Source organism: Pteronotus mesoamericanus, unplaced genomic scaffold, assembly GCF_021234165.1.
Source record: "Pteronotus mesoamericanus isolate MK-2021 breed Mesoamerican mustached bat unplaced genomic scaffold, CSHL_Meso_final scaffold_99, whole genome shotgun sequence".
In the NCBI taxonomy this organism is placed as follows: Eukaryota; Metazoa; Chordata; class Mammalia; order Chiroptera; family Mormoopidae; genus Pteronotus; species Pteronotus mesoamericanus.
The window spans coordinates 894,761-921,699 of record NW_026555330.1 but is presented as its reverse complement, the minus strand read 5'-3'; the positions used below and the strand labels follow the sequence as shown (position 1 = coordinate 921,699).

Sequence of the window (26,939 nt, the reverse complement as noted above, 5' to 3'; positions counted from 1 at the left end):
TAAGACCCATGGGGAAAGGGCAACCTAAGACAGGCCTTGGCCGATAGGGGCAGCAGATAAGAAATTGGGAAACACGGAGAAGGTGCAAAACGGCCCCCACACCTCTTGCCTTGGCTTGGCTTGGCTTGGATACGGCCAGAGTCCTCATTGCAGCCCAGAAGCAGTCTCCTTATCCCTTGGTGGTTCCCTCCCCCTGCCTGGCTAACAGTGCAAGAAGAACAGCCCTAGATTAGATCTGGCGGTTGCCAGGGTAATCAGGCCTAAAAGTAAATTCTTCAGAGTGTGCTCTGTTCCTCCCTCAGATCTCTGGTCAGCTCATGCTGCGAAGGGCCTTCACATTATTTGCACCCCTTGCCCTTTATCATTAAGGCTCTTGCCCTTGTTTTCATTCTCTTTTGCTTAGACTGCTCTCCTTTCGGACCCATGCAAATCAGTAAACTCCTGTCACTTGTTTTCTTAAAGGTATCTGTTTTCTGTGAAACTTAATATGCTAATGTAAATGTATGCATTCCTGTTGTCTAGTCCACTGATAAGTTTTTCAATAAAAGCCTTGGAACAAAGGGCAACGGGGCCTTCCCCATTAGAGGGATGTGCCGCGGCCTTCTCCAGTGGGAGGGAAGGGCCCCGTCTGCTCTCCCGGCAAACAGAGAAGTGTTTGCGGCATTTTGTGTTTATTCCCCTTCATCCGTGACAACCTCAGGACGGGGCTCTGCGGGTTTCAGAGCCCTGCTCCCTCTTCAGCTGGCCCCAGCCGGTTTCCTTCAGGTTTCCCGGAGCCCTGCGCTCTCTGAGGCACTCCCCGGCCAGGGCACGCCCCTATAGGCGCCACGCAGTGCAACATTTTGGCGCCCGGAGCACAGACGTCCCCTGTTCAACCATCAGAATTCCCTGGCCAGCGGCTGTTGGTGCAATGCCTGTCACACCGGCTGGATTGGAAGAGGCCTCGTCCCTAGGTAAGGGAATCAGCGGCACCATCCCTGCATGCATGGAGCTGCGGGTGTGTGTAGGTAAGCTCTCCTTGAAGGAGAGCAGGTGCCTGTTCAGTAGAGTAGGTTTAGTTTATTTAGACTTTCTGTCCTGTGTTTTCCCCTTCCCCTTTTAGCATCTGAAAGTTTCAATCTGAACTCAAAAGAAGAAGAAAGAGAGAAACCCTCCTTGCAGACTTGCTTTCTCTCCCTTGAGTCAGCCGCATTTCGGGCCAGGTCTAGCACTTAAATGCCAATAGGGCGCTCGCCGGTATAAAGACTCCCGGGAAAGGATAAGCTGGACGTGGACCCAGACAGGACACTAGGTCTCCCGCCAGCCAGAAGACAAAGTCCACGCAACAAGAGGCACACGGTCAAAGCGTTCACAGTCCCAACCCTGCGACACATTCCCATCTAGGTTTTAACTCTCAAGACGAGAAAGCAAGACTCTAGCTTGGAGTGAAAAGTGCAGTTTTTCCGGATTCTTTCTCTCCTCCCTCTCTGCTTTTCAAATTGGAGGTCTCCAGCCGTTAAGTAATCAAGCAGTCAGGACAGTGAATGAGAGTTTCGGTCTGGGCCGAATGACTCCGGAGATAAGAGGCGCGTCTTCTCCCGGCTCCGCGCTCCGGTGTCTCCACGTGCATGGAGGCTGTGACAGGGGAGTCTGGGATTATTTCCTAAGACGTGCAGGGGCCTCACAGGGAGTTCCACTCGCAATAAAGTTGGTGGTAACCAAGGAGGGACACCCTTGGAAGCCCTCTCCCACAAGCAGCACATTTTCTCAGTCCCTAGCTTTCAGTCAGAACAGGCTTTTCATAAAAGGCAGAGTGGAGTTGAGAGAAACCGGCAACGGAAAACAAATACAACAGCATCCCAGCTGTAAAAATGGGCTCAAAACTTTCTAGGGAACAGAAGACGTATTCTCAACTGCTTCAGCATCTTCTTAAGGCTGCGGGATGGAAAGTTAAAGAGAAAAATAGAGTTAATTTATTGCAAATAGAAAAGAAATACTGTCCATAGTTTTCAGAAGGTTGTTTGGATTTGGAAGGATGGGAAAAGGTCAGACAGAAATTGAAATGACTTCAAGAAAATGGAATCCTTACAGGATGTCAGGATTTATTAACCTGGAGCCTAATTAAAACAGCTCTAGTCCCTATTCATATTGGAAATCTTAGTAATCAGGAAAGCTCAGACTCAAAGGAAAGAGACCATAAAGCGAATGCAGGCGGGAGTGAGGAACCCAATTACAGAGAGCCTCCCCCACAAACGGAGAAAGGAGATCCCCTTTTAGCTCTCCTACTGCCACGCCTCAGGAGGGCGTTTGGAAAGATTTACCACCTCCTCCTCCTCCTTCGCCTACTCCTCCGGCCAACTCCTCTCCGTCATTTAAAGAGACCACCACTGCTATGCAGCAATGTCTTAAAGGGGCTGCCAAAGCAGGAGATTGGGATGCTTTATCGGCTTTTCCAATTGTCAGCAAGGCACGCGGACAGTCTGTCCATGAGCCCTTGCCTTTTGCGATGTATAAAGATTTAAAGAAGAGCATTAAAGAAAATAGGCTTCAGCCACCCTACACTTTGGGGCTTATCTCTGCCATCACTGAAAGCTATCGAATGGCCCCTTATGACTGGATTGCTCTGGCTAGGACTGTTCTGCCCCCAGCTCAGTTCTCTGTATGGCAATCAGAGTAGACTGACCGCTGTCGCTGACAGGCCGTGGAGAACAACAGGAATGACAACCCAGTGCGGCTTAATATGTTACTTGGAATGGGTCAGTCTGAAGCTCCTGAAGAGCAGGCTAAAATGAATCCCCAGGTTTTTATTCAATGCTCCCAGGCGGCTTACCGTGCCTTAAGAGGGGTCCCAGAAGCTCAAGTCCAGGGACCTGGCTCCTTTATTAATATTCAACAAGGGGTCAGGGAAGCTTATTTAGATGTTGTTGACAGATTACAGGAAGCAATACAGAGGCAAGTTGAGAACCTAGTAGCAGCGGAGACCCTTCTATTTCAGTTAGCCTATGAGAATGCGAATGATGATTGTAACGCTGCTCTCACTCCTATTAGATCAACTGCTACCAATATCAGTCAATTGATCAAGGCCTGCCAGAGTGTAGGCTCGGAGCAGCATCGTGCCTCGCTAGTGGCCGCTGCCATTGAAGGAGAAATTAAGTGTTTTAACTGTGGTGAGCCGGGTGCTATGCGCAGGGACCGCAAAGCCCCTCCGCAAGTTATTTCAAAGAGACCACCAAATAAAGTTTGCCCGTGTTGTCGTTAAGACAGACATTGGGCTAACCAATGGGAATCTGGTTATGACCAGAATGGTAGAACACGTCCTCTGCAGGGAAACGGGCAGGGGGGCACGTACTCTGGTGCCCCGAACCCCAACAGGAGTTCTCCAGGCAACCCCAACCCGCTGCTCTGGAATCAGGGGTGTGCAGAATCACCGACCTCTGCGCTGCCACGAAGGGGAGCGCAGGACTGGACTTGGTCACCACCCAGGAACTCATCTTAAAGGGACAGGACAAAACTGTCCTGGCTCCTACAGGAGTGTGGGGACCGTTGCCTGAGGGTACGGTTGGATTAATTTTAGGAAGGTCTAGTCTTACTATAAAGGGACTCCTAGTGCAGCCTGGAGTAATTGACCCTAATTATCAGGGAGAAATTAGGGTTATGATTAGAGCTTCTGGATATCATGTCATTCCTGCCCAGATTCGTGCAGCCCAACTTCTTCTTCTTCCCTGTGTTGTGCCAAATGCCCAAGAAATTGAGAAAGGGAAGGGAGGCTTTAGTGGCACTAATAACCGGTCAATTTTTTGGACTACTTCCATTGAATTAAATAAACCTCTTTTGGAAGTAACCATTAAAAATAGAGTTTTCCATGGGCTGCTAGATACAGGTGCAGATGTCTCTGTAATTTCTAGCCAATATTGGCCTCCAGACTGGCTACTAACAGAGGCCAACTATCCATAGCTGGCATAGGAGGTCTCACTTTGCCACGCAAAAGTGTCTGGTCCCTCAGGTGCTATGGCCCTGACGGACAAGTAGGGTGAATCCAGCCTTATGTCCTTCCAGCCCCACTTAATATTTGGGGAATTCTTACCCAGTGGGGAATGAAAATCACTCTTGCACCTTTTCACTGATGGCCACCGTTCAGATATCTCCCCTACCCCTCACATGGCTTTCAGATACGCCCGTGTGGGTTGATCAGTGACCCTTAAAAGGAGGGAGGTTGGAAAAAACCCATGAATTAGTTCAACAGCAATTAGAAGCAGGACATATTGGCCCTCTAACAGTCCATGGAATACTCCAATTTTTATAGTTCCCAAAATATCAGGGAAATGAAGACTTATACATGATCTTAGAAAGATTAATGAGGTACTTCAACTCATGGGTACTCTTCAACCTGGAGTTCCCAATCTAGCCTGCCTGCCTAAGGATTGGCCACTTTTAATCACTGATCTAAAAGATTGCTTTTTTACAATTCCTCTTGCTGAAAAGGACAGGGAGTGATTTGCTTCCTCTGTTCTGGTCCTTAATAATTCTCAACCAATACAGAGATTCCAGCGGAAAGTTCTACCTCAGGTCATGTTAAACAGCCCGACTATTTGCCAGCATTTCGTTCACCAAAATTTACAACCTGTCTGAGAAAAGTTTCCTAATTCAATAATATATATCATATGGACAACACTTTAATTGCTGCTCCATCCTCTGAAGCTCTGGCCAAAACCTATGCTTACTTGAAAGAGTCAGTCTCTCATCCTGGCTTAATTATTGCCCCTGAAAATGTCCAGCAATCTGAACCTTGGAAGTACCTAGGACATGTTCTTTTTCACTGGACAATTCAGCCTCAGATGCTCCAAATCAGTCCACCTAAACAGTTAACTCTTAATAGCTTCCAACAACTGCTCAGCGTTGTTAACTGGATTTGACTCAGCCTGGGAATTACTACTTACCAACTTACTAATTTATTCAACACCTTACAAGGTGATTCTGTCCTAAATTCCCCCAGAATCTTATCTCCCCAGGCTCTCCGAGAATTGGACCTCATCAATCAACATATCAGTGAGAGGCAGCTCACAGGAATAGACTATAAATTTCCAGTTAGGTTGTTTTGTTTTCCAACTCTGGACATCCCCACAGGGTTAATTGGTCAAATGCTGCCTCGGCTAGGCACAAGAGAGTGGCCGTTTCTCTCCCATCAACCTCGACGTACCATTACTACCTGTATTACAGCTTTATGTCATCTTATTATTAAAGGGCGTGAAAGAACTTAGCAACGTCTTGGCCATGACCCGGCAGTCATTCGTGTCCATCTTACTCCTATTTACCTACAACAGCTATTCAGTCAGTCTCTAGAATTTCAATGTGCTATTACAGATTTTGTAGGCAAAATAGAAATTAGTCTGCCCTCGGTAAGGAAGCCTTCTCAGGCCCTCATTGCTGTGGTCCCAGCCCTCTTTTATTTCCTCTTATGTGTTAATGTAAAAGCACTAAGAGGTTCAGAGTCCTGGATTGTTTGTGTATCCTTCCCTTCATTCATCCATTCATTCAGCAACATTAATTAAGTTTCTGTTATGTGTCAGATGTTGTGCTAATTCTTATGGGGATTATAAAGATATGTAAGACATAAACATTTACTCAAACAACCAACAATTTTTGAACAACTACTATGTGCCATGTACTGTGCTAGGTGTTAAGGATTGACACCTATGAAGAGGGTAGCCCATTTTATTTATTTTATTTATTTTTATTTTTTCCTTTCTCTTGCCTTTTCTTCCTGTTTATTATAAAAACTTTTTAAAAAAATTGTTATTCTATTACAGTTGTCCCAATTTTTCTCCCCTTTGCCCCCCTCCACCCAGCTGAACCCCCACTCCCACGGTCAATCCCTACACCATTGTCCATGTCCATGGGTCATTCATACATGTTCTTTGACTGATCTTTTCCCTTCTTTCCCCCATTATCCCCTTCCCCCTCCCCTCTGGAAGCTGTCCATGTTTCCATGTCTCTGGTTCTATTTTGCTTGTTAGTTTATTTTGTTCATTAGATTCCTCTTATAAGTGAGATCATATGGTATTTGTCTTTCACCAACTGGCATAATGGTTTCCATTTCCAACCATGATGTCACAAAAGGTAGGAATTCCTTCTTTCTTTCTGCTGTGCAATATTCCATTGTGTAAATGTACCATAGGTTTTTTTTAGACTGTTCTATGATTTTATTTTTTTTAATTTGTAAGTCATGTTTATTCTATTCCAGTTGTCTCAATTTTTCCCCCTTTGCCCTCCCCCACCTACTGACCCCCAATCCCACAGTCAATTCCCACCCTGTTGTCCATGTCCGTGGGTCATTCATACATGTTCTTTGTCTAGTCCCTTCCCCTTCTTTACACCATTGTTCCCTTTCCCCATCCCCTCTGGTCACTTTCAGTCTTCTCCATGTCCCCATGCCTCTGGTTTATTTTCTTCATTAGTTTATTTTGTTGAATAGAATCCTCTTATAGGTGAGATCATATGGTATTTGTCTTTCATCAACTGGCCTATTTCAATTAGCTTAATATTCTCTAGTTTCATCCATGTTGTACCAAAAGGCAGGAGTTCCATCTCTCTCTCTCTCTCTCTCTCTCTCTCTCTCTCTCTTTCTTTCTTTCTTAAATGAAGATTGATTTTATTTTTTTAAATGTCAAAGTTAATTATAAAATATTTAAAAAATTTAAAACCATTATAAAGTGTAAGCAATTAAAACAACATGACACCAGCACAGAAATAATCAAGTAGATCAATGAAATATAATGAGCATTCTAGAGACAAACGTATATATCTGTCTAATGATGTAATATATGATTAAGTTGACATTTCAAATCAATGGGTAAAATAAGGCTTATTCAACAAATAAGGTTCATGGACCACTATTACTTGAAATAAAATATAGAGCCCTATTTCATACATTATACAAGAATATTCAGGTGAGTTAAAAATCAATATGTAGAATCTAAGGAGTTTTAGGAGAAAATACAAACTAATATTTTTCTTACCCTGAAGCAAAATATTCAAACCCAAAAGCTATAAAGTAAAATATTGACAGTATGACTATGTTAAACACTTAAGACTGTACAGTAGTATACACATAAAAAAAGTTAAAGGACAAGTAATAGAATAGGAAGTATTTGCAACACATCTAAAAAAGGGTTAATGGTTGGTTTGTTTTTTAAGGGAAAAAATTCTACATTTAATCAAAAAATGGATAAAGAATACCAAAAAGTCATTTAAAGATTTTTAAAAATAGAAATAGGCAAGAAATATACAAAAACAGGTTTAGTTTCAACAAATAATAAAGGAACAATTAAAATAACACATCATTGTCATAATCAGATTAATATGTATTAAAAAATATTGGTAATATAAGTATTGGCAACTGTGAAAGGAACTGGGTATTCATAGACTCTTTTTCTTCATCTTAAAGCAGTCCCTTTAGCATATTTTGCAGTGCTGGTTTGATGGAGGTGTATTCTTTTAGCCGTCTTTTGTCTGGAAAACTCCTTATTTCGCCTTCCATTTTAACTGAGAGCCTTGCTGGGTAGAGCAGTCTTGGATGCAGGCCTTTGCTTTTCATGACTTGGAATATTTCTTGCCACTCCCTTCTGGCTGGCAGTGTTTCTGTTGAGAAGTCAGCTGCTAGCCGTATCGGGGCTCCCTTATATGTTACTACCTGTTTCTCCCTTGCTGCCTTTAGGATTCTCTGTTTGTCTTTGATATTTGCCATTTTAATGATGATGTGTCTTGTAGTGGGCCTCTCTGGGTTCCTCTTGAATGGGACCCTCTTTGCTTCCTGGACTTGTGTGACTTCTTCTCTCCTCCAACTGGGGAAGTTTTCCATCATTACTTTTTTAAACAGGTTCTCTATCCCTTCCTCATCCTCTTCTCCTTCTAGTGTCCCAATTATACGTATATTATTACATTTCAGGTTGTCCTGCATTTCCTAAATGCCTTTTCATTCTTTTTGAGTCTTTTTTCATTTTCTTACTCTTTCTGGGAGCTTTTTTCTACCTTGTCCTCCAGCTCACTGATTCGGTCCTCAGCTTCATCTAGCCTGCTTTTGATTCCTTCTACTGTGTTCTTCAACTCAGAAATTGTATTCTTCATTTCCTCTTGTCTCTTATTGATAGTTTCAATGTCCTTTTTCATGCTGATATAGTTTACAATAAGTTCCTCGTAGGTTCTCTGTATTTTTTCGCAATTCTCTCTGAGCTCCCTGAGCTCATTGAACTTCTTTAGAAATGTTGTTTGGAACTCAATATCTGATAGTTTCCTTGCCTCTATTTCATTTATTTCTCTTTGTGGAGATTCCTCCTTTCCCTTTGAGTGGGGGGTATTTCTTTGTCTTCCCATTATTTGTGAGACTCTTCTTTTTCGCTTCTGCTTCTTAAGTTGATCTGTCTTGATTTCCTGACTTTGTGGTGTGAATATCTATGGTAGGAGACCACCGTTTTTACTTTCTGGATCTGCCTCTGATGATGTCAGATGTTGTCCCTGTCTGACCTGAGGCAGACTCTTGGAGACTTCCAGGAATCTACACCTGTGGCTGTCACCTTCAGCTGTTAATCTAGTCACTCAGCACTCAGCAGGCTGCTTTAGACAGCTCAGGGTGGGGAGGAGTCAGCCCTGGGATCCCACTGACTACTCCCTCCATTCTCTCCCCTAGGCCTCCATCCCCAGTCTCTCCTTAAGTGTCTCCAGACCTCTCTGAGCCCCCTTAGCCAGGCGTCTACTATCTGTGGCTGCCACTCTGCACTTAGCAGGCAGCTTAGACAGGACGGGGTGGGGGGGTGGAATCCCAGCTGGGGGCTGGGCTATTGGGTCCTCTGCCACTGCTGTGGCTCAGGGGGAGTGGCTTCTCCCTGAGCAAGATGGGTGCTGCCACATGGGGGATGAGTCAGCACTGAGATCCTGCTAGCTACTCTCTCAGTCCTCTCCCCAAAGCCTCCTTCCCCAGTCTCTCCTTAGGTGTCTCTAGCCCACTCTACCCCCGCCTTTACCAGAGACCAGAGTAAGTGGCTGCAAATAAAAATTTGTGCATTGACCCTTTAAACGGTTCTTTGCGTCTCCAGCGGCCCATCTCTGGCAGAGAACAACCCTGCCGCTTTTCGCAGCTAGCTGTTTTCTGTGTACTTTCTGGGCTCTGGTGCTGTAGGCTAGAGATCCCTGCTTTTGGTTTAGACCCTGCTCTTCTCAGGGGGATCCAACTGGCTGTTTCAATATCCTTCTGGTGCTGCTGCCTGTGGGCACCCCGCCTGCCTTCTTGAGTCTCTACCGCACTCCTTACCAGTTACATTGCACTAAAGCCAATTCTTCTGTCTCAGAGGTTACAAGGCTCCTCTCTCGCTATTGTTCAGTTGTTTGTTCCAGGTGATTTCTCCACAATTTAGTTGTAATTCCAGGTTGGTCCTGGGAGGAGGTCAATGTGACTTTCACCCACTCCTCCACCATCTTGATTCTCCCTCGGGAGTAACCCCTTTTAAAAATAATATAACAACCACAACCACAAACTCTAGACCCCACTGGCTTCAACATATTTTTGCTGAGATCTTCAAGGCACGCCTTCTTGAACAGGGTTTTTTTCCCCAGTCACTCTCTTCACGTCTTCTCATCTGTTCCTCAATGCACTACACCTTGATTTTTAACTTCACTTTTAATAGAAATAGCTCTTACTAAGTTCCTTATGAATTATATGCTGCCCAAACCCATGTTCAATTCTTTCCTTCACTGCATCTGATGCCTCAGCAACATCCAACACAGCTGACCACGCTTTCCTTCTTTTTTCATTTTATCCTCACCCAAGCACATGCTTATTGATGTTTAGAGAAGTAGGAAAGGAGGGAGGGAGAGAGAGTGAGAGAGAAACATTAAGGTAAGAGAGAAACATCTATCGGTTGCCCTGACTGGGGACTGAACCCACGACCTTTTGGTTTACAGGAGGGCACTCCAACCAGCTGAGCCACACTGGTCAGGGCCACACTTTCCTTCTTGAAAGATTTTCTTCACTTGACTCTCATAATGCCATACTCTCCTGATTTTCCTGCTGCCTCACACCTGCCTCCCTTCAACCTCTACATGTTGTTACGTTTGTCCCAGATTTTAGTCCTGAGACATTTCCCTTTATTCATGAATACTTTCTCCTGCTAGTATTTTTATCTAATCTTATGGCTTTAAAAATTACCATATGTTTCCATTTCCCAAATTTATCCCTCTAGGACTGTGTGGCACAAGGATCATAATCATCCTAAAGTTACTTAGGAGTTTAACAGGGTAGCCAAAAAGAAGGATCCCCTCTTCCCAGCATGAGGGGCTGTGCCTGGAACAGCTCCCTGGGGGACCCCTGGCTCTACCTCAAGGAGAGGGAAACACTTCCCATCCGCCCCACGGACTCCAGGTGCAGGGCAACCAGATGTCCGTACACAGACACCAAGTGCAGGGCAACCGGCCGTCCTGAACAACTCTCAGAAACAGCTGGTGCTCCAGATCCAGGCCATCCAGCACTAGCAGCACGTGTCCCTCTATAAAGGAAAAGAGGAAAAGGATTCAAAAAGAGGAAAAGGATTCAAAAAGAGGAAAAGAATTAAATGCTTTCTTGTGCTTACATGATGCAAAAATAGAGGCCAGTGTCCCTACACTGAAATGCAGACCTGCACGGGGAGCCCAGGGATTTCCTGACCACTTACGCATCTGTGTAGGGTGGAAGGAGGGGAAATTATGACTTCTATCCCTCAGCCTTTGTGAGTTTTCCTAATATCTCATATTATTTAACCCATGTTGTAGCATATTGAGGAATTCTTCCCAAATTCTGATGCCAGCTGGCAGTGACTGGGATGGGCCCTACCCTGCATAACATACGCCCTGGCCTTCCCTGAACATGTGAACAATCCTGGTTTCCCAGCACCATTTGTTTAAAAGATGATCCTTTTATCCATTGAATTTACTTGGCACCTTTGACAAAATCAATTGACCATATGAATGTAGAACATTACCTCACACCACATGCAAAATTTATCTCAAAATGAATCATAGACCTAAATGTAAGGGCTAAACCTACACACCTCTTAGAAGACAACATAGGTGAGACTCTTCATGATCTTGGGTTAGACAAAAACATGAGTAGTAATAGAAAAAAATTGAACACATGGAACTTCATCAAAATTAAAGATATTTGTTCTTCAAAAGACATTATTAAGAAAATGAAACAATAAGCCACAGGTTGGGAAAAAATATTTTCAAATCATATACCTACCTATTAAAGAACTTGTATCCAGAATATAAAGTACTCCTACAAATCAACATTAAGAAGGTAAATCACCCACTTTTAAAAAATGAGCATGTAAATTATGTCTCCATAAAGCTGTTTGGATTAGAAATTTTAAAGATCATACTGAGTCCCCCATTTGCTTTGCTCTTTATTTGGTTTCTTACTTTCCATAGAGTTTATTTTTTAATTTTATTTTTCAATTACACTCTACATTCAACGTTATTTTGCATTAGTTTCAGGTGTACAGTATAGTGGTTAGACAATTATATACTTTACAAAGTGTTTGTAAAGTATATAATAATTATAAAAATTATTATAATAAATATTAGTCACAATAAATTATTATAAATAAGTAAATTATTATAAATATTATAATAAATAATAGAGTCATAATATTATTGACTCTATTCCCTGGGCTGTACTTCACATCCCCATGGCTATTCTGTAACTAACAATTTGTACTTCTTAATACCTTCACCTTTTTCATCCATCCCCAGCTCCTTTCCCCTCTGGAAACCTATGAGTTTATTTCCATTTGGCTTGTTCATTTATTTTGCAGTAGGGTTTATATTTATTGGTTCCATTCAGAGAACCTGAACTCTTCTTCTAGTGGCTCTTTGTTTGCCGAGAATTCCTGGAAAGACACTGGCTGACATCTACCAGCCCCCCGCACTGCCCACGGCTGGGGGAATGAGTGTCCAGTCCTGGGGGGTATGGGGGATGTGAACGGTTCACTTACAGCAAACTCTAGCAAGCAAAGGTCTGTGATGCTCTTTGGTGGCATCAGATAGGGCTCCACATGTCTCAGGCAGGCCAAGGGACCTTAGCAAGGGATGATTGCTTCAGAGAACAAGCTGCTGCAACTCAGGGACTACAGTCAAAGTTTCCTAAGCAAGTATGAGACACTGAGAGTCAGGGTCAAAGTGGGAAGAGGAGAATGTCCACAGCCCAGAGAGAGGGAGAGGGACAGGGAGAGCCTGGAGTGAGGGGTCAGGCCCAATCTGTGAGGAGCATTACTCCCAACCACTGAAGAAAACATTCTTTCCAAGTGCCATGTGGCATCTTCATCAAGATAAACTATATGCTCAGCCACCAAGCCTCAAATGTCTAAAAATCAAACTCATACGCTCTGACCACAGGAGTGTTAAATTAGAAATCAATAACAATAAAGTAACTAAAAAAAAAAACTTAAAACTTAAACAATATACTTCTGAATAACTCATGTGCTGAAGAAGAAATCACAGGTAAATTAGAAAACATTTTTACATGAGTGATGTTAAAAATCCAATACATCAAAATTATTGGCTGCAGTTAACACAGTCCTTAGAAATTTACAGCTTTAAATGCTGATAGTTGAAAAGAGGGAAGGGATTAAATTAATTATTGAAAATTTGACCACAGGAACCCTGGGGAGGGGGAAGTAAATTGAACCCAAAGTAAAAAAAGGAAGCAAATAATTAAAAGGACCTCATGAAATAGAAAATGAACAGACCATAGAGAAATAAATACAAATGTAAAGTCTGTACCTCATGCACAAAACTTAATTTCAGATGGATTCTAAATACTCTAGAACCATAAAGACTTTAGAAGAAAAAATTAGGAGAGTATATGGACTAAATATCAATACAAGCAGAACACAGTTGCTTCTGGGGTAGAGTTGCAGGGGTGGGATTTGACAGGAAAAGGGCAAGGAAGGACTTCCTGGGGTGGAAGAAATGTTCTCTGTCTCATTTTGTGTGGTGGTTACATGGGTGTGCAGAATTGTCCAGGTGCATTGAACTAACCCTGAAGATCTGGACATTTGAATGCATGTAAATTACATCCGAGTTTAAGCAAAGGAAGGTCAGTGTCCTAAGGAGCTTGTGGGGACGGAGTCTGAGTTCCTCTATGGCATGGGCTCCAGAACATCCACAGCATTTTCAGTTAGGGGTCTGTTCAGAGTAGTTTTGCAACCAAAATGTGAGGTGAGGGCAAATGCTATTAAAGAACCACGTAACCCACAACTAGACCCCTAATCTCATGATACAGGCCACAGAAGCAGGTGGTTATTGCTAGACAGCTGCCCCCCGAGCTTTCCAGGGGGAAAGCAAAATTGACATTCTGGATATACTGGATGGGAAAGAAAGTCACCTCCCATAGAACATAGTGATTGGAGATGCCACCATCGTGTGTTTCTTGACTTTGCAAGGCAGAGACATTTCAAACCATGTTCTGAGAGGGGAGTCAGTGAACTAGGGCGCCCTCCCCAGGGCGTATTTACTTCATAAGGTAAAATATTCCCTTCGAGCAGGAACATCTCCTAGCCTACTTTAAATTCACAGATTGTGAATCCCAAACAGCCAGCACCACCTCCGGGTGTCCTGTTATGGGTAGAACCAAAGATCTTTATCAGGCTGTGGCCTTGAAGTTTGTTTTCCCTTCCTGGACTTTGGAGGAAAGAGAAATATAAACTAAAGTTCTCCACTTTGTGGGAGGAGGTTCCCTGACACAAGAATGAGCAATGAATATGTAATAGAGTCCAAGGTGAAGAGGCTGAGCAAGACAGGACAGCTCATAAAGCTCCACCCTGGCCTTTGGGTGATGAGGACATAGAGCGCAGGCTGTTCCATCAGGCTTGTAGCAATCTCACAGGTTAGAGCTTTTTAAATTTTCTCTCAACTACTCTCAGTGTGTGTGTGGGGGGGGGGGTGTTTTTGCAAATAAGGAGTAGAGGGAGCAGAATGGACTTTTGTGAACCTGTAACCTATTGTCCTCGGGTCCAGGCCTTCTTCGGGGTGGCCCTCCATGCCAATCTGCTCCCCTGTGTTTTCTCGTTTCTGGAGAGTGTTTCTTGGTCCCTAGGTGTGGCATGGCTGCGTGGAGCTGCCTTGTGACAGGCGCAGGAGGCTTTCTGGGACAGAGGATCATCCGCTTGTTGGTGGAGGAGAAAGAGGTGCAGGAGATCCGAGCACTGGACAAAGTTTTCAGACCGGAGCTGCGGGAGGAATTTTCTAGTAAGTGGACTCAAGTCATAGGTATGGAGCTCCATCCTAAGTCCTGCGTTGGGGGCGGGGGGGCGGTTCTTCTCTATCTAGCAAATTAAGAAACATGGTAGTCAATCAAGACTAAGCCCTCCTCCAGAAGTCATCAGAAAGGAAATTGCTGCTGGTGCAATAGTACAGATACTGGGCCGACCAGGGTGAGTTGGGGAACTCAACTCTGACCCTGACCCAAAACGAGAGAGGCCTCTAGGCCTCTTTTCTTCTCATCTACAAAATCACATTTTGGCTCTCTCCCATGTTAACAACTCTTCAATACTCTGGAATTTTTGACTTGGCAATTACTGTGAAACATCTGCAAAGGACAGGCACGTACCAGGAACCTGGAGACCCTGCCAGGGGGTCCCTGCTCTTCTTAATCACCCTGGTCTTTTTGTGGCTTCGCTTAGCATCTCCAGTGAAGGTGAAATAAACAGAAGTGAAGGTGAAGCTGAGTGTGCGTGTGTGTGTGTATGCATGCGTGTGTGTGTACATGTATGACAATGAGCCATAAAGGAAGACAGAATTAGAATAAGTGCGTGGGGTGGGGGGGGGGGGAATGACAACAGGAATGGGGGAGGGGAGCAGAGAGGGTGCCCAAAGGGACAGGGCGGGAGCCAGAGACACAGTGCAAAGCTGCATAAGTGCAGACACCCCTTTGGGGATTCCCTGCACTTTTTTTTTTTTTACCATTTTCTCTGTTCCTCACCACAAGGGAAGTGGCTGCAGCTCACTATATTCCCCCCCAGATTGCTACCCCTGCTGCAAATGCAAAAGCTGGATTTATTGTGCATTTTCCAACCTGTTTCACCCCATAAATCTTCAAAATAATCCTGTGAGGGAAGCAGAAAAGGTGGGTATCCCATTTGGACAGTGAGGAAATCAAGGTCCACAAGAATAAACTTAGCCTGAGAGGCTCTGGTTAATGAGTGCCGGAGCTCAGACTAGCACCTTATTAAAGGGGCCCAGGTCATGTGGCTCCAGGGCTGTCTCTTGGCAAAGTGAGTTCCCACTGAGTGTCCCCAAACCAATTCCCTGTCCTCCTCCCCAGCCCCTGCAGACTGGTTGTCTACATGCTGCCCACGAGACCCCGCCTCCCCATGCAGAGGCCCCGCCTACTCTCCTGGACTGTGCCCAGAGCTCTGCTCTTCCTTCCTCTCCTCTGACCTCTTCAAACGTGCTGTTTCCTCCACCCTCTGCTTCAGCAGTGTCTCCGAGAAACCAGTTCACAATAATAAGTATCACATGTTTGTAATCCTTGCTGCTCAACAACATTTGCAATCTGACAGCTGATTCCCAAAAGGGAGTCCAGCTAAAGTAACAGTTCCCCAGTGTGACGTCAGGTGGCCCCTATAAAGATGAAATAGAGGGTCCTTATGTGTTCTTTCGGTGCCAGGCACTGTGCTATGTATTTGGCACGTTAACTCATTTGCTCCTTTTAACCCTGTGGGATGGGTGATAGTATCCTCCCCTCTTTAAAGATGAGGACAGAGGACAGACACAGAGGGGCTGTCTTAGTCCGTTCAGGCAGCTGTAGCAAAACAGCACAGGCTGGGTAGCTTGAAAACATTAGAAATTTATTTACCCCGGTTCCGGAGGCTGAAAGTTCAAGTTCAAGGCACCAGCATGGTGGCGTTCTGGTGAGAGCTCTCTTTCCGATCCATAGCTGGCGCCTTCTGGCTGTGTCCTCACATGATGGCAGGGTGAAGGATCTTTCTGGGGTCTCCTTTGTAGAAACACTAATCCCATTCGTGAGGATTCTACCCTCAAGACCTAACCGCCTCCCATCTCCTAACACCACCACACTGGGCATTAGGATTTCAACACGTGATTTGGGGGGATGCAAGCATTCAAAGCACAGCAGGAGTTAACTTGTTCAAGGTCTCACAGCTGGAAAGTGGCAAAGCTAAACTTGAACCCAGGCAACAGCGTCTGTGCTTTTAACCCAGTTTGCCTAGGAGCTTGTCTCTGGGCCTCCTTCCCAAGCAACGCACACCCCAGAAGCTGCTGCACATTAAGTCTTGCTCTGTACCCAGAGCCAGGGTTCCACCACGGCAGTTTCCACAGCGCCCTCTCCTGGTACCTCTGCACCCTTGCAGGCTACTAGGATCGGTAGGAGTTCTCCTCTCTCTCGGCTTCCGACTTCCCTCTCCAGCACCGCCCCCTCCCTCCATCTCCCCTGCCCCACCTCCACCTCCCCGGAGACAGACTGAGTCTTTTGATCCAGTCTGCTGAAGGCAGTAGCAAGGGAGGGGCGGAGGGAGGGAAGGGAGGAGGGAGAGGTGGCAGGCATAATCAGAGAAAATTCTACTCTCAGGCTGACTTGTAGCAGCTTCGCCCCGGCCTTTCCCTTACTCTGGGGCTTTCTAGGGGGCAGAGCAAGCTTGGCAGACTTCAGGAGAGCAGATGGCTGGTCCCAGCTGTAACCCAGGAAGGAAATTCTCCGGCCCTGAATTTTTCCCTCTGAATCTCTCTCGTACTGTTCTCTGGCCCCCACCGCCAAGCTTAGTTCAATGGACTTCTTACTCTGCCCCAGAAATGTGCCAGGCCTGCCCTTGGGTGGCAGGGAAGGTGAGCAAGGCTAGAAGGCAGGGGGCAGGCTGAGTTGTCACTACAAGTGTGACTTAGACCTTCCCCTTTACTCTCTGCACCTCAGTGTCCTCACCTGGAAAGTGGAAATCAGGATTCCTATCTCAGGAGGTAGCTGGGAAAGGAAATCAGAAAGCTGTGCAAGTTGAGGGTAAAGTGGAAAGCACAGAATAAGTGTAGGGTATTTATCCAAACTTCACTTCCCCGGACTCCAGAGGTGTGGAAGCCTCTGATGTCGTAACTGCTGCCCCAGGCTAGATGTCTGGAACACTGGCTCACCTCAGCACCTGATAGCTGCTTTTGATGATATGTAATAGGAGCTTGGGCTCATCCTAAATTCCCCGTCAACAGTTCCACTATCCTCCTGGTCACTCAGGACTTTGACTCTCCCTCCTCCTGTCAGCCCGTCTCTGGTAAGAGCCCGAACCTGTCCAGGTGAGGTGTGGGGGTCTCCGCTTCTCTGCTGCAGTGCAGCTGCTGGAACCCTGTTTCCTGTCCTTACCATCGGAGCTTTGGTAGGGACTTTCTCATTGATCTCCCCACCCCTGTGCTTTCTCTTACACCCTGCACTCTGACCCTCGGCAGCCTGGGTGCACTTCCTGCACGACTTGTTCCTTCCATGGGATGTGCCTCCCCCCTGCCCCCATCTATGTCCTCACGGGGACCTGGGTAAAGTGCCACCTTTATCAGGAAACTCCCAGACCCAGAAAGCCCTCCAATGACCGATGGGTGTTCACACAGAGCTCCAGAGCAGGGTGAAGCTGACCTTGCTGGAAGGAGACATTCTGGATGAACAGTTCGTGAAGAGAGCCTGCCAGGGCACCTCAGCGGTCATTCACACTGCCTGCATCATTGACGTCTACAACGCCATTCCGCCAGAGGTCATCATGAATGTGAATCTGAAAGGTACAGTATCCTGGGGAGAAGGTGGAGGGGGTGGACAAGTGAGGGAAAACAGGACCAGGGAGGGAGGAGGAGCCCCCGCCCCTGCTCACGTGACAAGCGCTGGGCTTTTGCTTAGCCCTTCCTACGGAGAGACTGTTATCGTCAGGCTCTTAGAAGAGAACACTAGGGCTGAGAAAGGCTGAGTAACCTGCAAGGTCCCACGTGTCGGAGGAGCGCTAGAATTTAAACCCACAGCTGCGTGACTCCGAAGGCCACAAAAGCTCTTTCTACTGCTGCTCCCACCCAGTGTGGACTAGGCTCCAACTTCAGACTCTTGATACTCAGCCACCCCCCCCCCCCCCCCCGGGGCAGGAGCCAGGCTTCACAGGGGCTTCCTTTGTCCTCATTTTAGCCCTTCTCAGAATGGCCAAGAAAAAACTAAAAGCTTTGTGATGAGGTGGGCTCAAGTCAGTTCGGGCCACAGGTCTGGGCAGGACTTCCCGAACAGGGTAGAGCTGGCTCACATTAGTCTGGTGCTACAGAATCATCTAGCACTTGGCCTCCTATAATCTCTTCTTAACAGCAATGGCATCCCATTATCCATAACCCCATCTCTTCATCTCACCACCGGGTCTACTCGTAGAGCAGCTTCTTAGCCAGGTGTGCAGAAGACATACACCTTAGGTCCTCAAGCCTGAACGAGCTAGGTGGCTCTTTCAGAGTTGTGGCTTTCCAGTCTACTTTAAATCTAGATGCATTTGCTCGAGGGTTTAGCTGAAGACCCGCATTTGCTTGCCGTGTTCTAGCATCCCTCTGATCCCTGGAGGCCAGTGTCCCGAGGACCACAGCCTCCCACACCCCTGGCCCATGCACCTCCCGTGCCCTGCACTCCAGAGCGAGTGACTCAGAGACTCCTTTTCTAAAGCAATGTATTGCTTTGGATCTCCAGCCAAAACAGCACAATCTCCAAAAAAGACCCCTTTGAATTGCTACTTAACCACGCCCACACTGCCAGGAGGCTGCTGGGAGGAGCCAGATTCTAGTGTCCACCCCCCCTCTCACAATTCCTGCTCTTCGCAGCTCCCAGCAAAAGGAGACTTGAAGTCCCTGAGAAGTGTTAAGAGGCATCAGCTGACTAAAAGCAATACCACTCCCAGGTTTAGAAAATATTTCACTATGATCATCATTTCCCCCTCTGCAGATAAATGAGCTCCAAATATTCTCTGCCTCTAGGTTTAATTTTTCTTTCAAAAAGTGAGGCTATCTCTCCCCAAAATCAAATGGCACAACAACCTTAAAAGGGATTTTTTAACTGCAAAAAAAAAAAAAATAGAAATGATGCTTTGTGTCGGAAATTCCCTGTAGGAAAGGCACTCTAGATGGCTTCTGTGAACTAAGGTTCTACCCAGCTCAAGGGATTCCTACCGGATCCTCTGGTTATGAATATTGTCACCAGAGGGCGTTCTTGTCTGGTTCTCCACCCAGCTCTAAATGCTAGGCCAGGGCAAAATTCTGCCATGCTAAGAAGAGGGAGGGTTTAGCACTCCCACTTTTCATACTTGGATAAATGGAGTCACAGACAGAATTAGAAGTGGCCTTTGTAGGGCGCACACAAATGGGGACAGAATCAGGATCTCCAGCTTCTCCCTAGAGCCCACTCCTTATTTCAGTGTCTCTCAAAAAAAGATCCTTGTGACTACATTTTTATTGGTCCTTAAATAAAGGACCAATGGAAACAATTAAGTATACACGTATACCTAAGGGTGTATATTACCTATAAACGTGTGTGTGTGTGTATGTGTGTGTGTGTGAGAGAGAGAGAGAGAGAGAGATGAGAGTCCTTCAATTGTTCCCATTTGCCTAAAGACTAGGACTGCCCATATTCTGAGAGTGTGGCCTCCTAATTTTTTTTTAAATTTAAAATAGCCTGTCATTAATGAGGTGGTAGGGATAAAAATGACCATTTTTAAATGTCCATAGGCAGTAAAATATAAAGCAGCAACCCTGTGTCTTTTTCGAGAATGAGAGGTGCACACACAGGTCCATGAAATCCAAAAGGCTAGAAATTTTTGCTCTCCAGAACTCCATGTGAGTCACTTTTTATTTTTGCACTTTTCTGTGGCATTAGCACGGTCAGCTTTCAGCCTGAGGCACAGAAAAACTCTCCTGTGGTCTGCACAAACGCCCTCCCGTGGGGGCGGGGCGGACCGGTCCGCGGCCATGGGGCCTGTGGGTCATTCCCTGACGCTACCAGTGTGCTCCCATGGGCAGGTACCCAGAGGCTGTTGGAGGCCTGCGCCCAGGCTAGTGTGCCGATCTTCATTTACACCAGCACCATCGAGGTGGCTGGGCCCAACTCCTACAGGGAGGCCGTCCGGAATGCCCGTGAAGAAGATAACCTCGAAACGACATGGTCGGCTCCGTACCCGTACAGCAAAAAGCTTGCAGAGAAGGCTGTGCTGGCAGCGAATGGGTGGGCTCTTAAAAATGGTGGCACCTTGTACACATGTGCCTTAAGGCCCACGTATATCTACGGGGAAGGAAGCCCATTTCTGTACAGGTTTTTTGACCAGGCCCTAAAAAACAATGGCATCCTTTCCCATAACAGCAAGTTCTCCATTGCCAACCCAGTCTATGTTGGCAACGTGGCCTGGGCCCACATTCTGGCTCTGAGGGCCCTGTGGGACCCTGAGAAAGCCCCAAACATCCAAGGACAGTTCTACTACATCTCAGATGACACACCTCACCAAAGCTACGATCAATTCAATTACAACCTGAGCAAAGAATGGGGCTTCTGCCTTGATTCCAGAATGAGCCTTCCTGTATGGCTGACCTACTGGCTGGGCTTCCTGATGGAAATAGTGAGCTTCCTGCTCAGTCCAATTTACAGGTACCAGCCTCCCTTCAACCGCCACTTGGTGGCCTTGTCAAATAGTGTGTTCACCTTCTCCTATAAGAAAGCTCAGCAAGATCTGGGGTATGAGCCGCTCTTCAGCTGGGAGAAAGCCAAGCAGCAAACCACAGAGTGGATTGGCTCCCTGGTGAAGAAGCACAAGGAAGCCCTGAAAACAAAGACTCACTGAAGCGGGTGACAAGGGTGTGGATGGGGTGCTGTCACGGAATGGCTGTCAAGATCCCCTCTCTGGCCCAGAAAGTGACTTGGGCCCAGGTCCTGCTGCATCCCTTTTATAAGGTGGCCATCTAATTGTCTTCCTCCCAGCAGCCGTCACTGGCCCAACTGCAAGCTTTCTGCCCCACCCGCTCTCCAGAGGACAGACAAGGAGATTTGCTGCAGCTGCTGGTCCCAGAGTCTCAGTTGCTGGTTCTGAGCTATTTGGGCGTCTTTAATTCAGGCTTTCGCTCACTAGTTCCATTTCCTTTGTTAATGGCAACATCTTAACATTCCTATTCCTTCACACAGCTCAATGAAAAGAATAATAAATGTTTTCATGTCTAATCTGAAGGAAGTTGTGGTTTATGTGAATATGTATCTTCCTCCTTTCACCTCTATTTGCAGGTACCACCATCCCCTATTGGGAAAGCTGCATGGAACTGGGGTGGGCAGAAGGTTCTGGAAGGGGGAACTAAGATCAACTAAGCACCTACCATGTTTCATGCCTGAAACATGACTGACATATCTCATCACATTTAATCTTCACCAGAAACCTATGAGGTAGAAATTCCTATTTTATCAGTAAGGAAACTTGTTCACGGTTGCACTAACTGGTAAGTGACCAGGCCATTTAACCCAGATAGACCCCCTTGAAAGCTTTTAGTTTTCAACTGAATCGTGCGGCCTGAACTGCCCAAAATTGACAGCAAAACAAGGGGTGGTTGCGTTTGCCAGCAATACAGCAGAGCCCCTGGAACACCGGACACTGATCCTTGGAGAGTCTGGCCCCCTTGGGTCACCTACTTCTTGCCCAGTCCTGTGCAAGACTCCCTAGAACTCAGGAGCACCCTGAAGGGCACCTGGGGGCACATGCATGCCCATGCCAGGTGGCCTGGGCAGGGGCGGGGGAAGCAGAGATGTAGCCAGTCTCCACCACCATGCCTGTCTGCTCAGAGGTCTCTAGGATGCACCTGGATGTGTGCGTGTGTTGGTCACTCCAGCAATTCATAGGCCCTTATGCCAACCTTTCAAATCACACAGTGAAGCCTCTCCACGGGTTCCTGGGAAGGAGAGGGACAGGTAAGAATTCCCTGAAAATTGCTCCCCTCCCAGCCTTGAGCCTACTACACGCCCCTGCCTCCAGAGTTAACTCCTCCTCCTCCCCCCGCCCCGTGTCTCCCCTGCGCTGCCTCCTCTCTTCACCCCCCCATCTTAGTATCCTCTTTCCTTTCCCCCTCAGGCCCCTTCGTCACTGGCCCCTCATTCTTCTCAGTTCCCCTACAGACAACAGGAATCAAGATTGGGGACTTGACACGGTTAGGATAGCTGGGGGGGGGTTGACCCCTCCCCCAGACCTGTGCGTGCTCTGTCTTTATGACCGCAGCCACAGGTCACACACTTTCTTGCCCAGGGAATTTACGGATTCAGAATTCAGTTGAATATGATTACCACAAAGGAGATAGTTGAAGCATTCACCCTTAAGGAAAAAGAAAAAAAACAAAAACAAGAAAACACCACTCTGGCCCACATGAGCAGTTTCTAGCACCTTCGAAAGCCCCTGGGAGGGATGGTTAGCTCCTGGGCATGGGGTGGAGCGGCCCATGTGGCGGGGGCCAGGGTCAGGTGAGAACTGAAACACCCTCTTCCTGCCTTCCTTCCTCCACTGCACGAAACGCCTGTAAGCGGTGCGCACCTTCGTCTGTTTAGGCCAACAGAGAAGGAAGGAAGGGAGGGTGGTGGGACCTGTGTGTTTAGCCCAGTGAAACCCCACAGCTATAAATTCATCAGGACGATTCTCACAGAGAAGGGAAGAGGCACTGTGGCCAAAGGGCAAGAGAGGCCGGGGGTGACCCGGGGGTCTCAACTGGACAAGAGTAAAGACCTCGGAATGTTTTGGAGAAGGAGGCGGAACATCCTCACTCTCGCTGGTCGCAGACCTGTCCTGGCCGGGCGGTCCAAGCTCAGACTCACAAGCCCGGGATGCACCGCCCGGGATGCACCGCACGGAAAGCACCGCACGGGGGCAGCAGAGGCTGGGAGGGAAAATGCCAGCCTCCCCCGGCCTGGACCTCCCCTCCCCCGTCCCACCCCGTTTGGACCTTCCTCCCCTCCTCTCTCCTCCCCTTTTCTTCTCCTACCCGGTGCCTGAGTAGAGTAGTCAGTAAATGAGGGAATCAGAACCCAAGTGCGTGCTGGACCACGGGATTAAGTGCTACGCATTTATGAGTCTACAGGGGGTGTCCAACCTTTTGGTGTCTCTGTACCACATTGGAAGAAGAGGTATCTTGGGCTACACCTTAAATACATTGTGACACATAATCACAAAAATAAATAAAGGAATGAATAAAAAAACAATCTCATAACGTTTTAAGTAAATTTATGATTTTGTGTTGGGCCACATTCACAGCCACCCCGGGCAGCGTGCGGTCCGCGGGCCGCAGGCTGAACACCCCTGGAACTGGGCTGAGCTGAAGTTACTGGGAAAAGCCTCGGGGAGCCGGGAGGACCTCGGCTAGGCCTTGAAGGATGGCTGGGGCTTGGCTGGAAGAGTGAGGTGGCCCAGGCCGGGGAAGAGGCCGGGCAGCGGTGTGGGGGAGACGTGAGTGTGGAGCTGGGAAGTGGGGGTGAGGAGACGGCCTGCCTGGCAGAAGGGGTTTCCAGGGGAGACGAGGTAGCCGGCCAGGCCCATGGCCTCGGTGAGGCAGGCCTCTGAGGGCCGAGGTGGAGCCGGCAGGGGGTGGACGGCCTGGTGAAGGACCAGCAGAAAGGCAACGGCGGCTGCCAGGGGGGAGGTGGGCAGGAAGGCCGGAGCTCAGCTGTGGCAGAAACCCCAGGGGGATCCTGTTTTTCCCCCAACCACAGAATTCCCACTTTATTAAGACCAACAAGAACAAAAACCATCCTCGCAGTTTTCTCCTCTCTTGAGGAAGCCCAAACAGCCAAGAAAGAGCCAAAGTCTGGGACGAGGAGCCAGGCAGCCTGGGGACCAGGCCTCCCTCCTCCCCGCCAGGGCCTGCCTGCTGAGGCGGCCTGGCCCTCCCTGAAATGCATCACACTTCACATGCATATCCGTGCTTTTTTCTGCAGAAATTTCAATGTCTTTCATTACTAGGTACGAGCCTAGAGCCAGCTGGAGGTGTCAGATAACATGTTGTATACATGTATTATCTTGTTGAAATCCAAAAGAAATCTGAATTCCAAAACATCTAGCCTCAAAGGTTTTAGAGAGAGATTATGGGTCTCCAGCAGAATTACATGCCAGGTGTTGTTCTAAACATTTCATATAATTATTCTCATAACAACAGTCAGAAGTATCAATAGGTCCTCTTCTCTTCATTTGGCTTGTGAGGAAATAAATGAAGGCACAGAGAGGTAACTAACTTGCTCAAGGTTATCCAGCAGGTAGTGGTTCAGTTCCAGTAATGAACAAAACTCTTTTGAACTTCAAGTAGTTTCCATGGAGACAGCAAACTCCCATGCCTGCAGGAGCCTGACCCCCTTAGGCCTGGGGCTTAGGCCGTGGGGAGTGCTGGGGCGTGTGGGGTGCCTGGAGGGCTATGGAGGCTCCGCTGAGTCATGATGAAATGTACCCCGAGTTACCAGATCAACCGACCCCTCACGGAAAGCAAAAACTTCCCAATCTTTACATGACACTTCTTTATTTCTAAATACTGGCAACTCATCCTTGATTCTAAAAACTGTGAAGACCAGTTCAGGGAGTGGAATATGTGGACTAGTGCTCAAATTGTATGTTGTTTTTTTTTAAAGTGGATGGTGAGCCCTGGCTGGTGTGGCTCAGTGGACTGAGTGCCAGCCTGGGAACCAAAGGGTCGCCCGTGCGATTCCCAGTGTGGGGCACATGTCCGGGTTGTGGGCCAGGTCCCCAGTAGGGGGCGCACTAGAGGCAACCACACATTGATGTTTCTCTTCCTCTCTTTCTCCTTCCCTCTCTCTAAAAATAAATAAAAATCTTTAAAAACAAAACAAAACAAAACATTTCACTTAAAACAAAGTGGATGGCAAGACGTTGGAGGCAATCTGTTCATTCCTGACAATAGGTCCGGAGTATACATTATATCACTTTCTGTACTTTCCTATGTTTGATGTAGGTTATAGTTTTTTTAATACATTAATTTTAATTTTTTTAAAAAAGAGTGCAAACTAAGAAAACACGAGCTGGACCCAGGCCTAAGGCTTCCAGTGCTCCTGGTCTAGTGGGGGTGATAAAATATGAGACATGGTCAGTATTGTACATAGTCAACTAGGCAAAGTGACAAAGAGAGGTAAGATGCTTCCAGAGGATCCCATCTGTGTGGCACTTAATAGAGCCCTTGCTTTTGGGCTGGATGTTGAATGTGGAGGAATGAATTCCAGGTAGAGGCAGTGAGTTCTGCTAAGACACAGACATGGAAAAAGGGAGTCATTCCAGGCAAATCTGAGATCAGTGTGGGCAGTCCAGAGAGCACAGGGAAGAAGGAAAGACACACCTGGAAAGACATGATGAAAAAGGACCAGGATCACTTTGGGTCATCTCTGCCTTCTTCCTTTTCCCCCTCAGAGCAGGAATTTCTTTCCCCTCCTAAACACCATTTGACAGTTAACTACATCACATGCAATAGGCCTCACCCTCTCTGGAAAATTAGACTCATGGAAAAGGGCACATCTTCATGCCCTCCCTGCAAGGACTATGGATAGTCAGGCTACAGAACTTAAAGATCATCTTATGCACAATGGGCAAGCTTAGAAGCGTCTTACTCAGCTGTCCCTGGAAGATTACTTTGGCAACAATATGTACAGTGGATTGGAAGAGATTAAGAGAATGCTGCAGGTAAACCATGAATGGGTTAACAATGAGGCCAAGGAAGAAATGCAAAGTTACCTGGAAACCCATGAAAATCTACCCAAAACAACCCAAAATCTATGGGACACAGCAAAAGCAGTCCTGAGAGGGAAATTCATAGCCTTACAGGCCCACCTGAAGAAGAAAAATCTCAGATAAACGATCTAACCCTATACCTAAAAGAACTAGAAAAAGGACAACAAAGAAAGCTCAGAGTAAGTAGATGGAAGGAAATAATAAAGATTAGAATGAAAATAAATGACATAGAGACTCAAAAAATGATATAAAAATCAGTGAAACCAAGAGCTGCTTCTTTGAAAGGATAAACAAGATTAACAAACCTTTAACCAGACTCACCAAGAAAAAAAGAAAGAGGACCCAAATAGACAAAATCAGAGAAAGGGGAGGAGTAACAACTGAAACTACAGAAATACAAAGGATTGTTAAGAAAATATTATGAACACCTACATGCCAACTCCTTGAACAACTTGAGCAAAATGGATAAAATTCTAGAAACATACAATCTTCCAAGAGTGAATCAGGAAGAATCAGAAAACCTGAATGGACCAATTACAACTAATGAAATCAAAGCAGTAATCAATAAACTCCCAGCAAACAAAAGTCCTGAACTAGAGAGCTTCACAAGTGAATTTTACCAAACATTCAAAGTAGAACTAACACCCATCCTCCTCAAACTATTTCAAAAAATTTAAGAGGAGGGAAAACTTCCAAGCTCATTTTACAAGGTCATCATTATCCTCATTTGAAAACAGATAAAGACATTACAAAGAAAGAAAATTAGAGGCCAATATCCCTGGTGAGCTATTTAAGTCCTCAACAAAATATTAGCCAACCACATCCCACGATACATTAAAAAAATCATACACCGTGATCAGGTGGGATTCATTCCAGGGATACAAGGTTCGTACAATATTTGCAAATCAATAAATGTGATACCTCACATGAACAAAATGAAGAATAAAAATCACGCCATCATATCAATGCACACAGAAAAAGCATTTGATAAAATCCAGCACCCATAAAAACTCTCTGCAAAGTCAGAATGGAGGTATCATACCTCAACATGATAAAAGCCAGATATGAAAAACCTACAGCCAACATCATACTCAATGCGCAAAAAACTAAAAGCATTTCTCTTAAGATCAGGAACAAAACAGGAATATCTGTTCTCACTTCTCTTATTCAACATAGTACTGGAAGTTATAACCACAGCAA

At 46.4% G+C, this 26,939-nt stretch overlaps 1 protein-coding gene across 1 annotated transcript; it reads left to right on the top strand.

Moving 5' to 3' along the window:
* Positions 1-13,988: 13,988 nt before the first annotated feature.
* Positions 13,989-21,188, top strand: LOC129063973 (3 beta-hydroxysteroid dehydrogenase/Delta 5-->4-isomerase-like). The gene is made up of 3 exons (XM_054565105.1): positions 13,989-14,253; positions 17,608-17,772; positions 20,023-21,188. The coding sequence occupies exons 1-3, from the start codon at positions 14,109-14,111 to the stop codon at positions 20,832-20,834; spliced, it is 1,122 nt and encodes a 373-aa protein (XP_054421080.1). The 5' UTR covers positions 13,989-14,108; the 3' UTR covers positions 20,835-21,188.
* Positions 21,189-26,939: the final 5,751 nt, after the last annotated feature.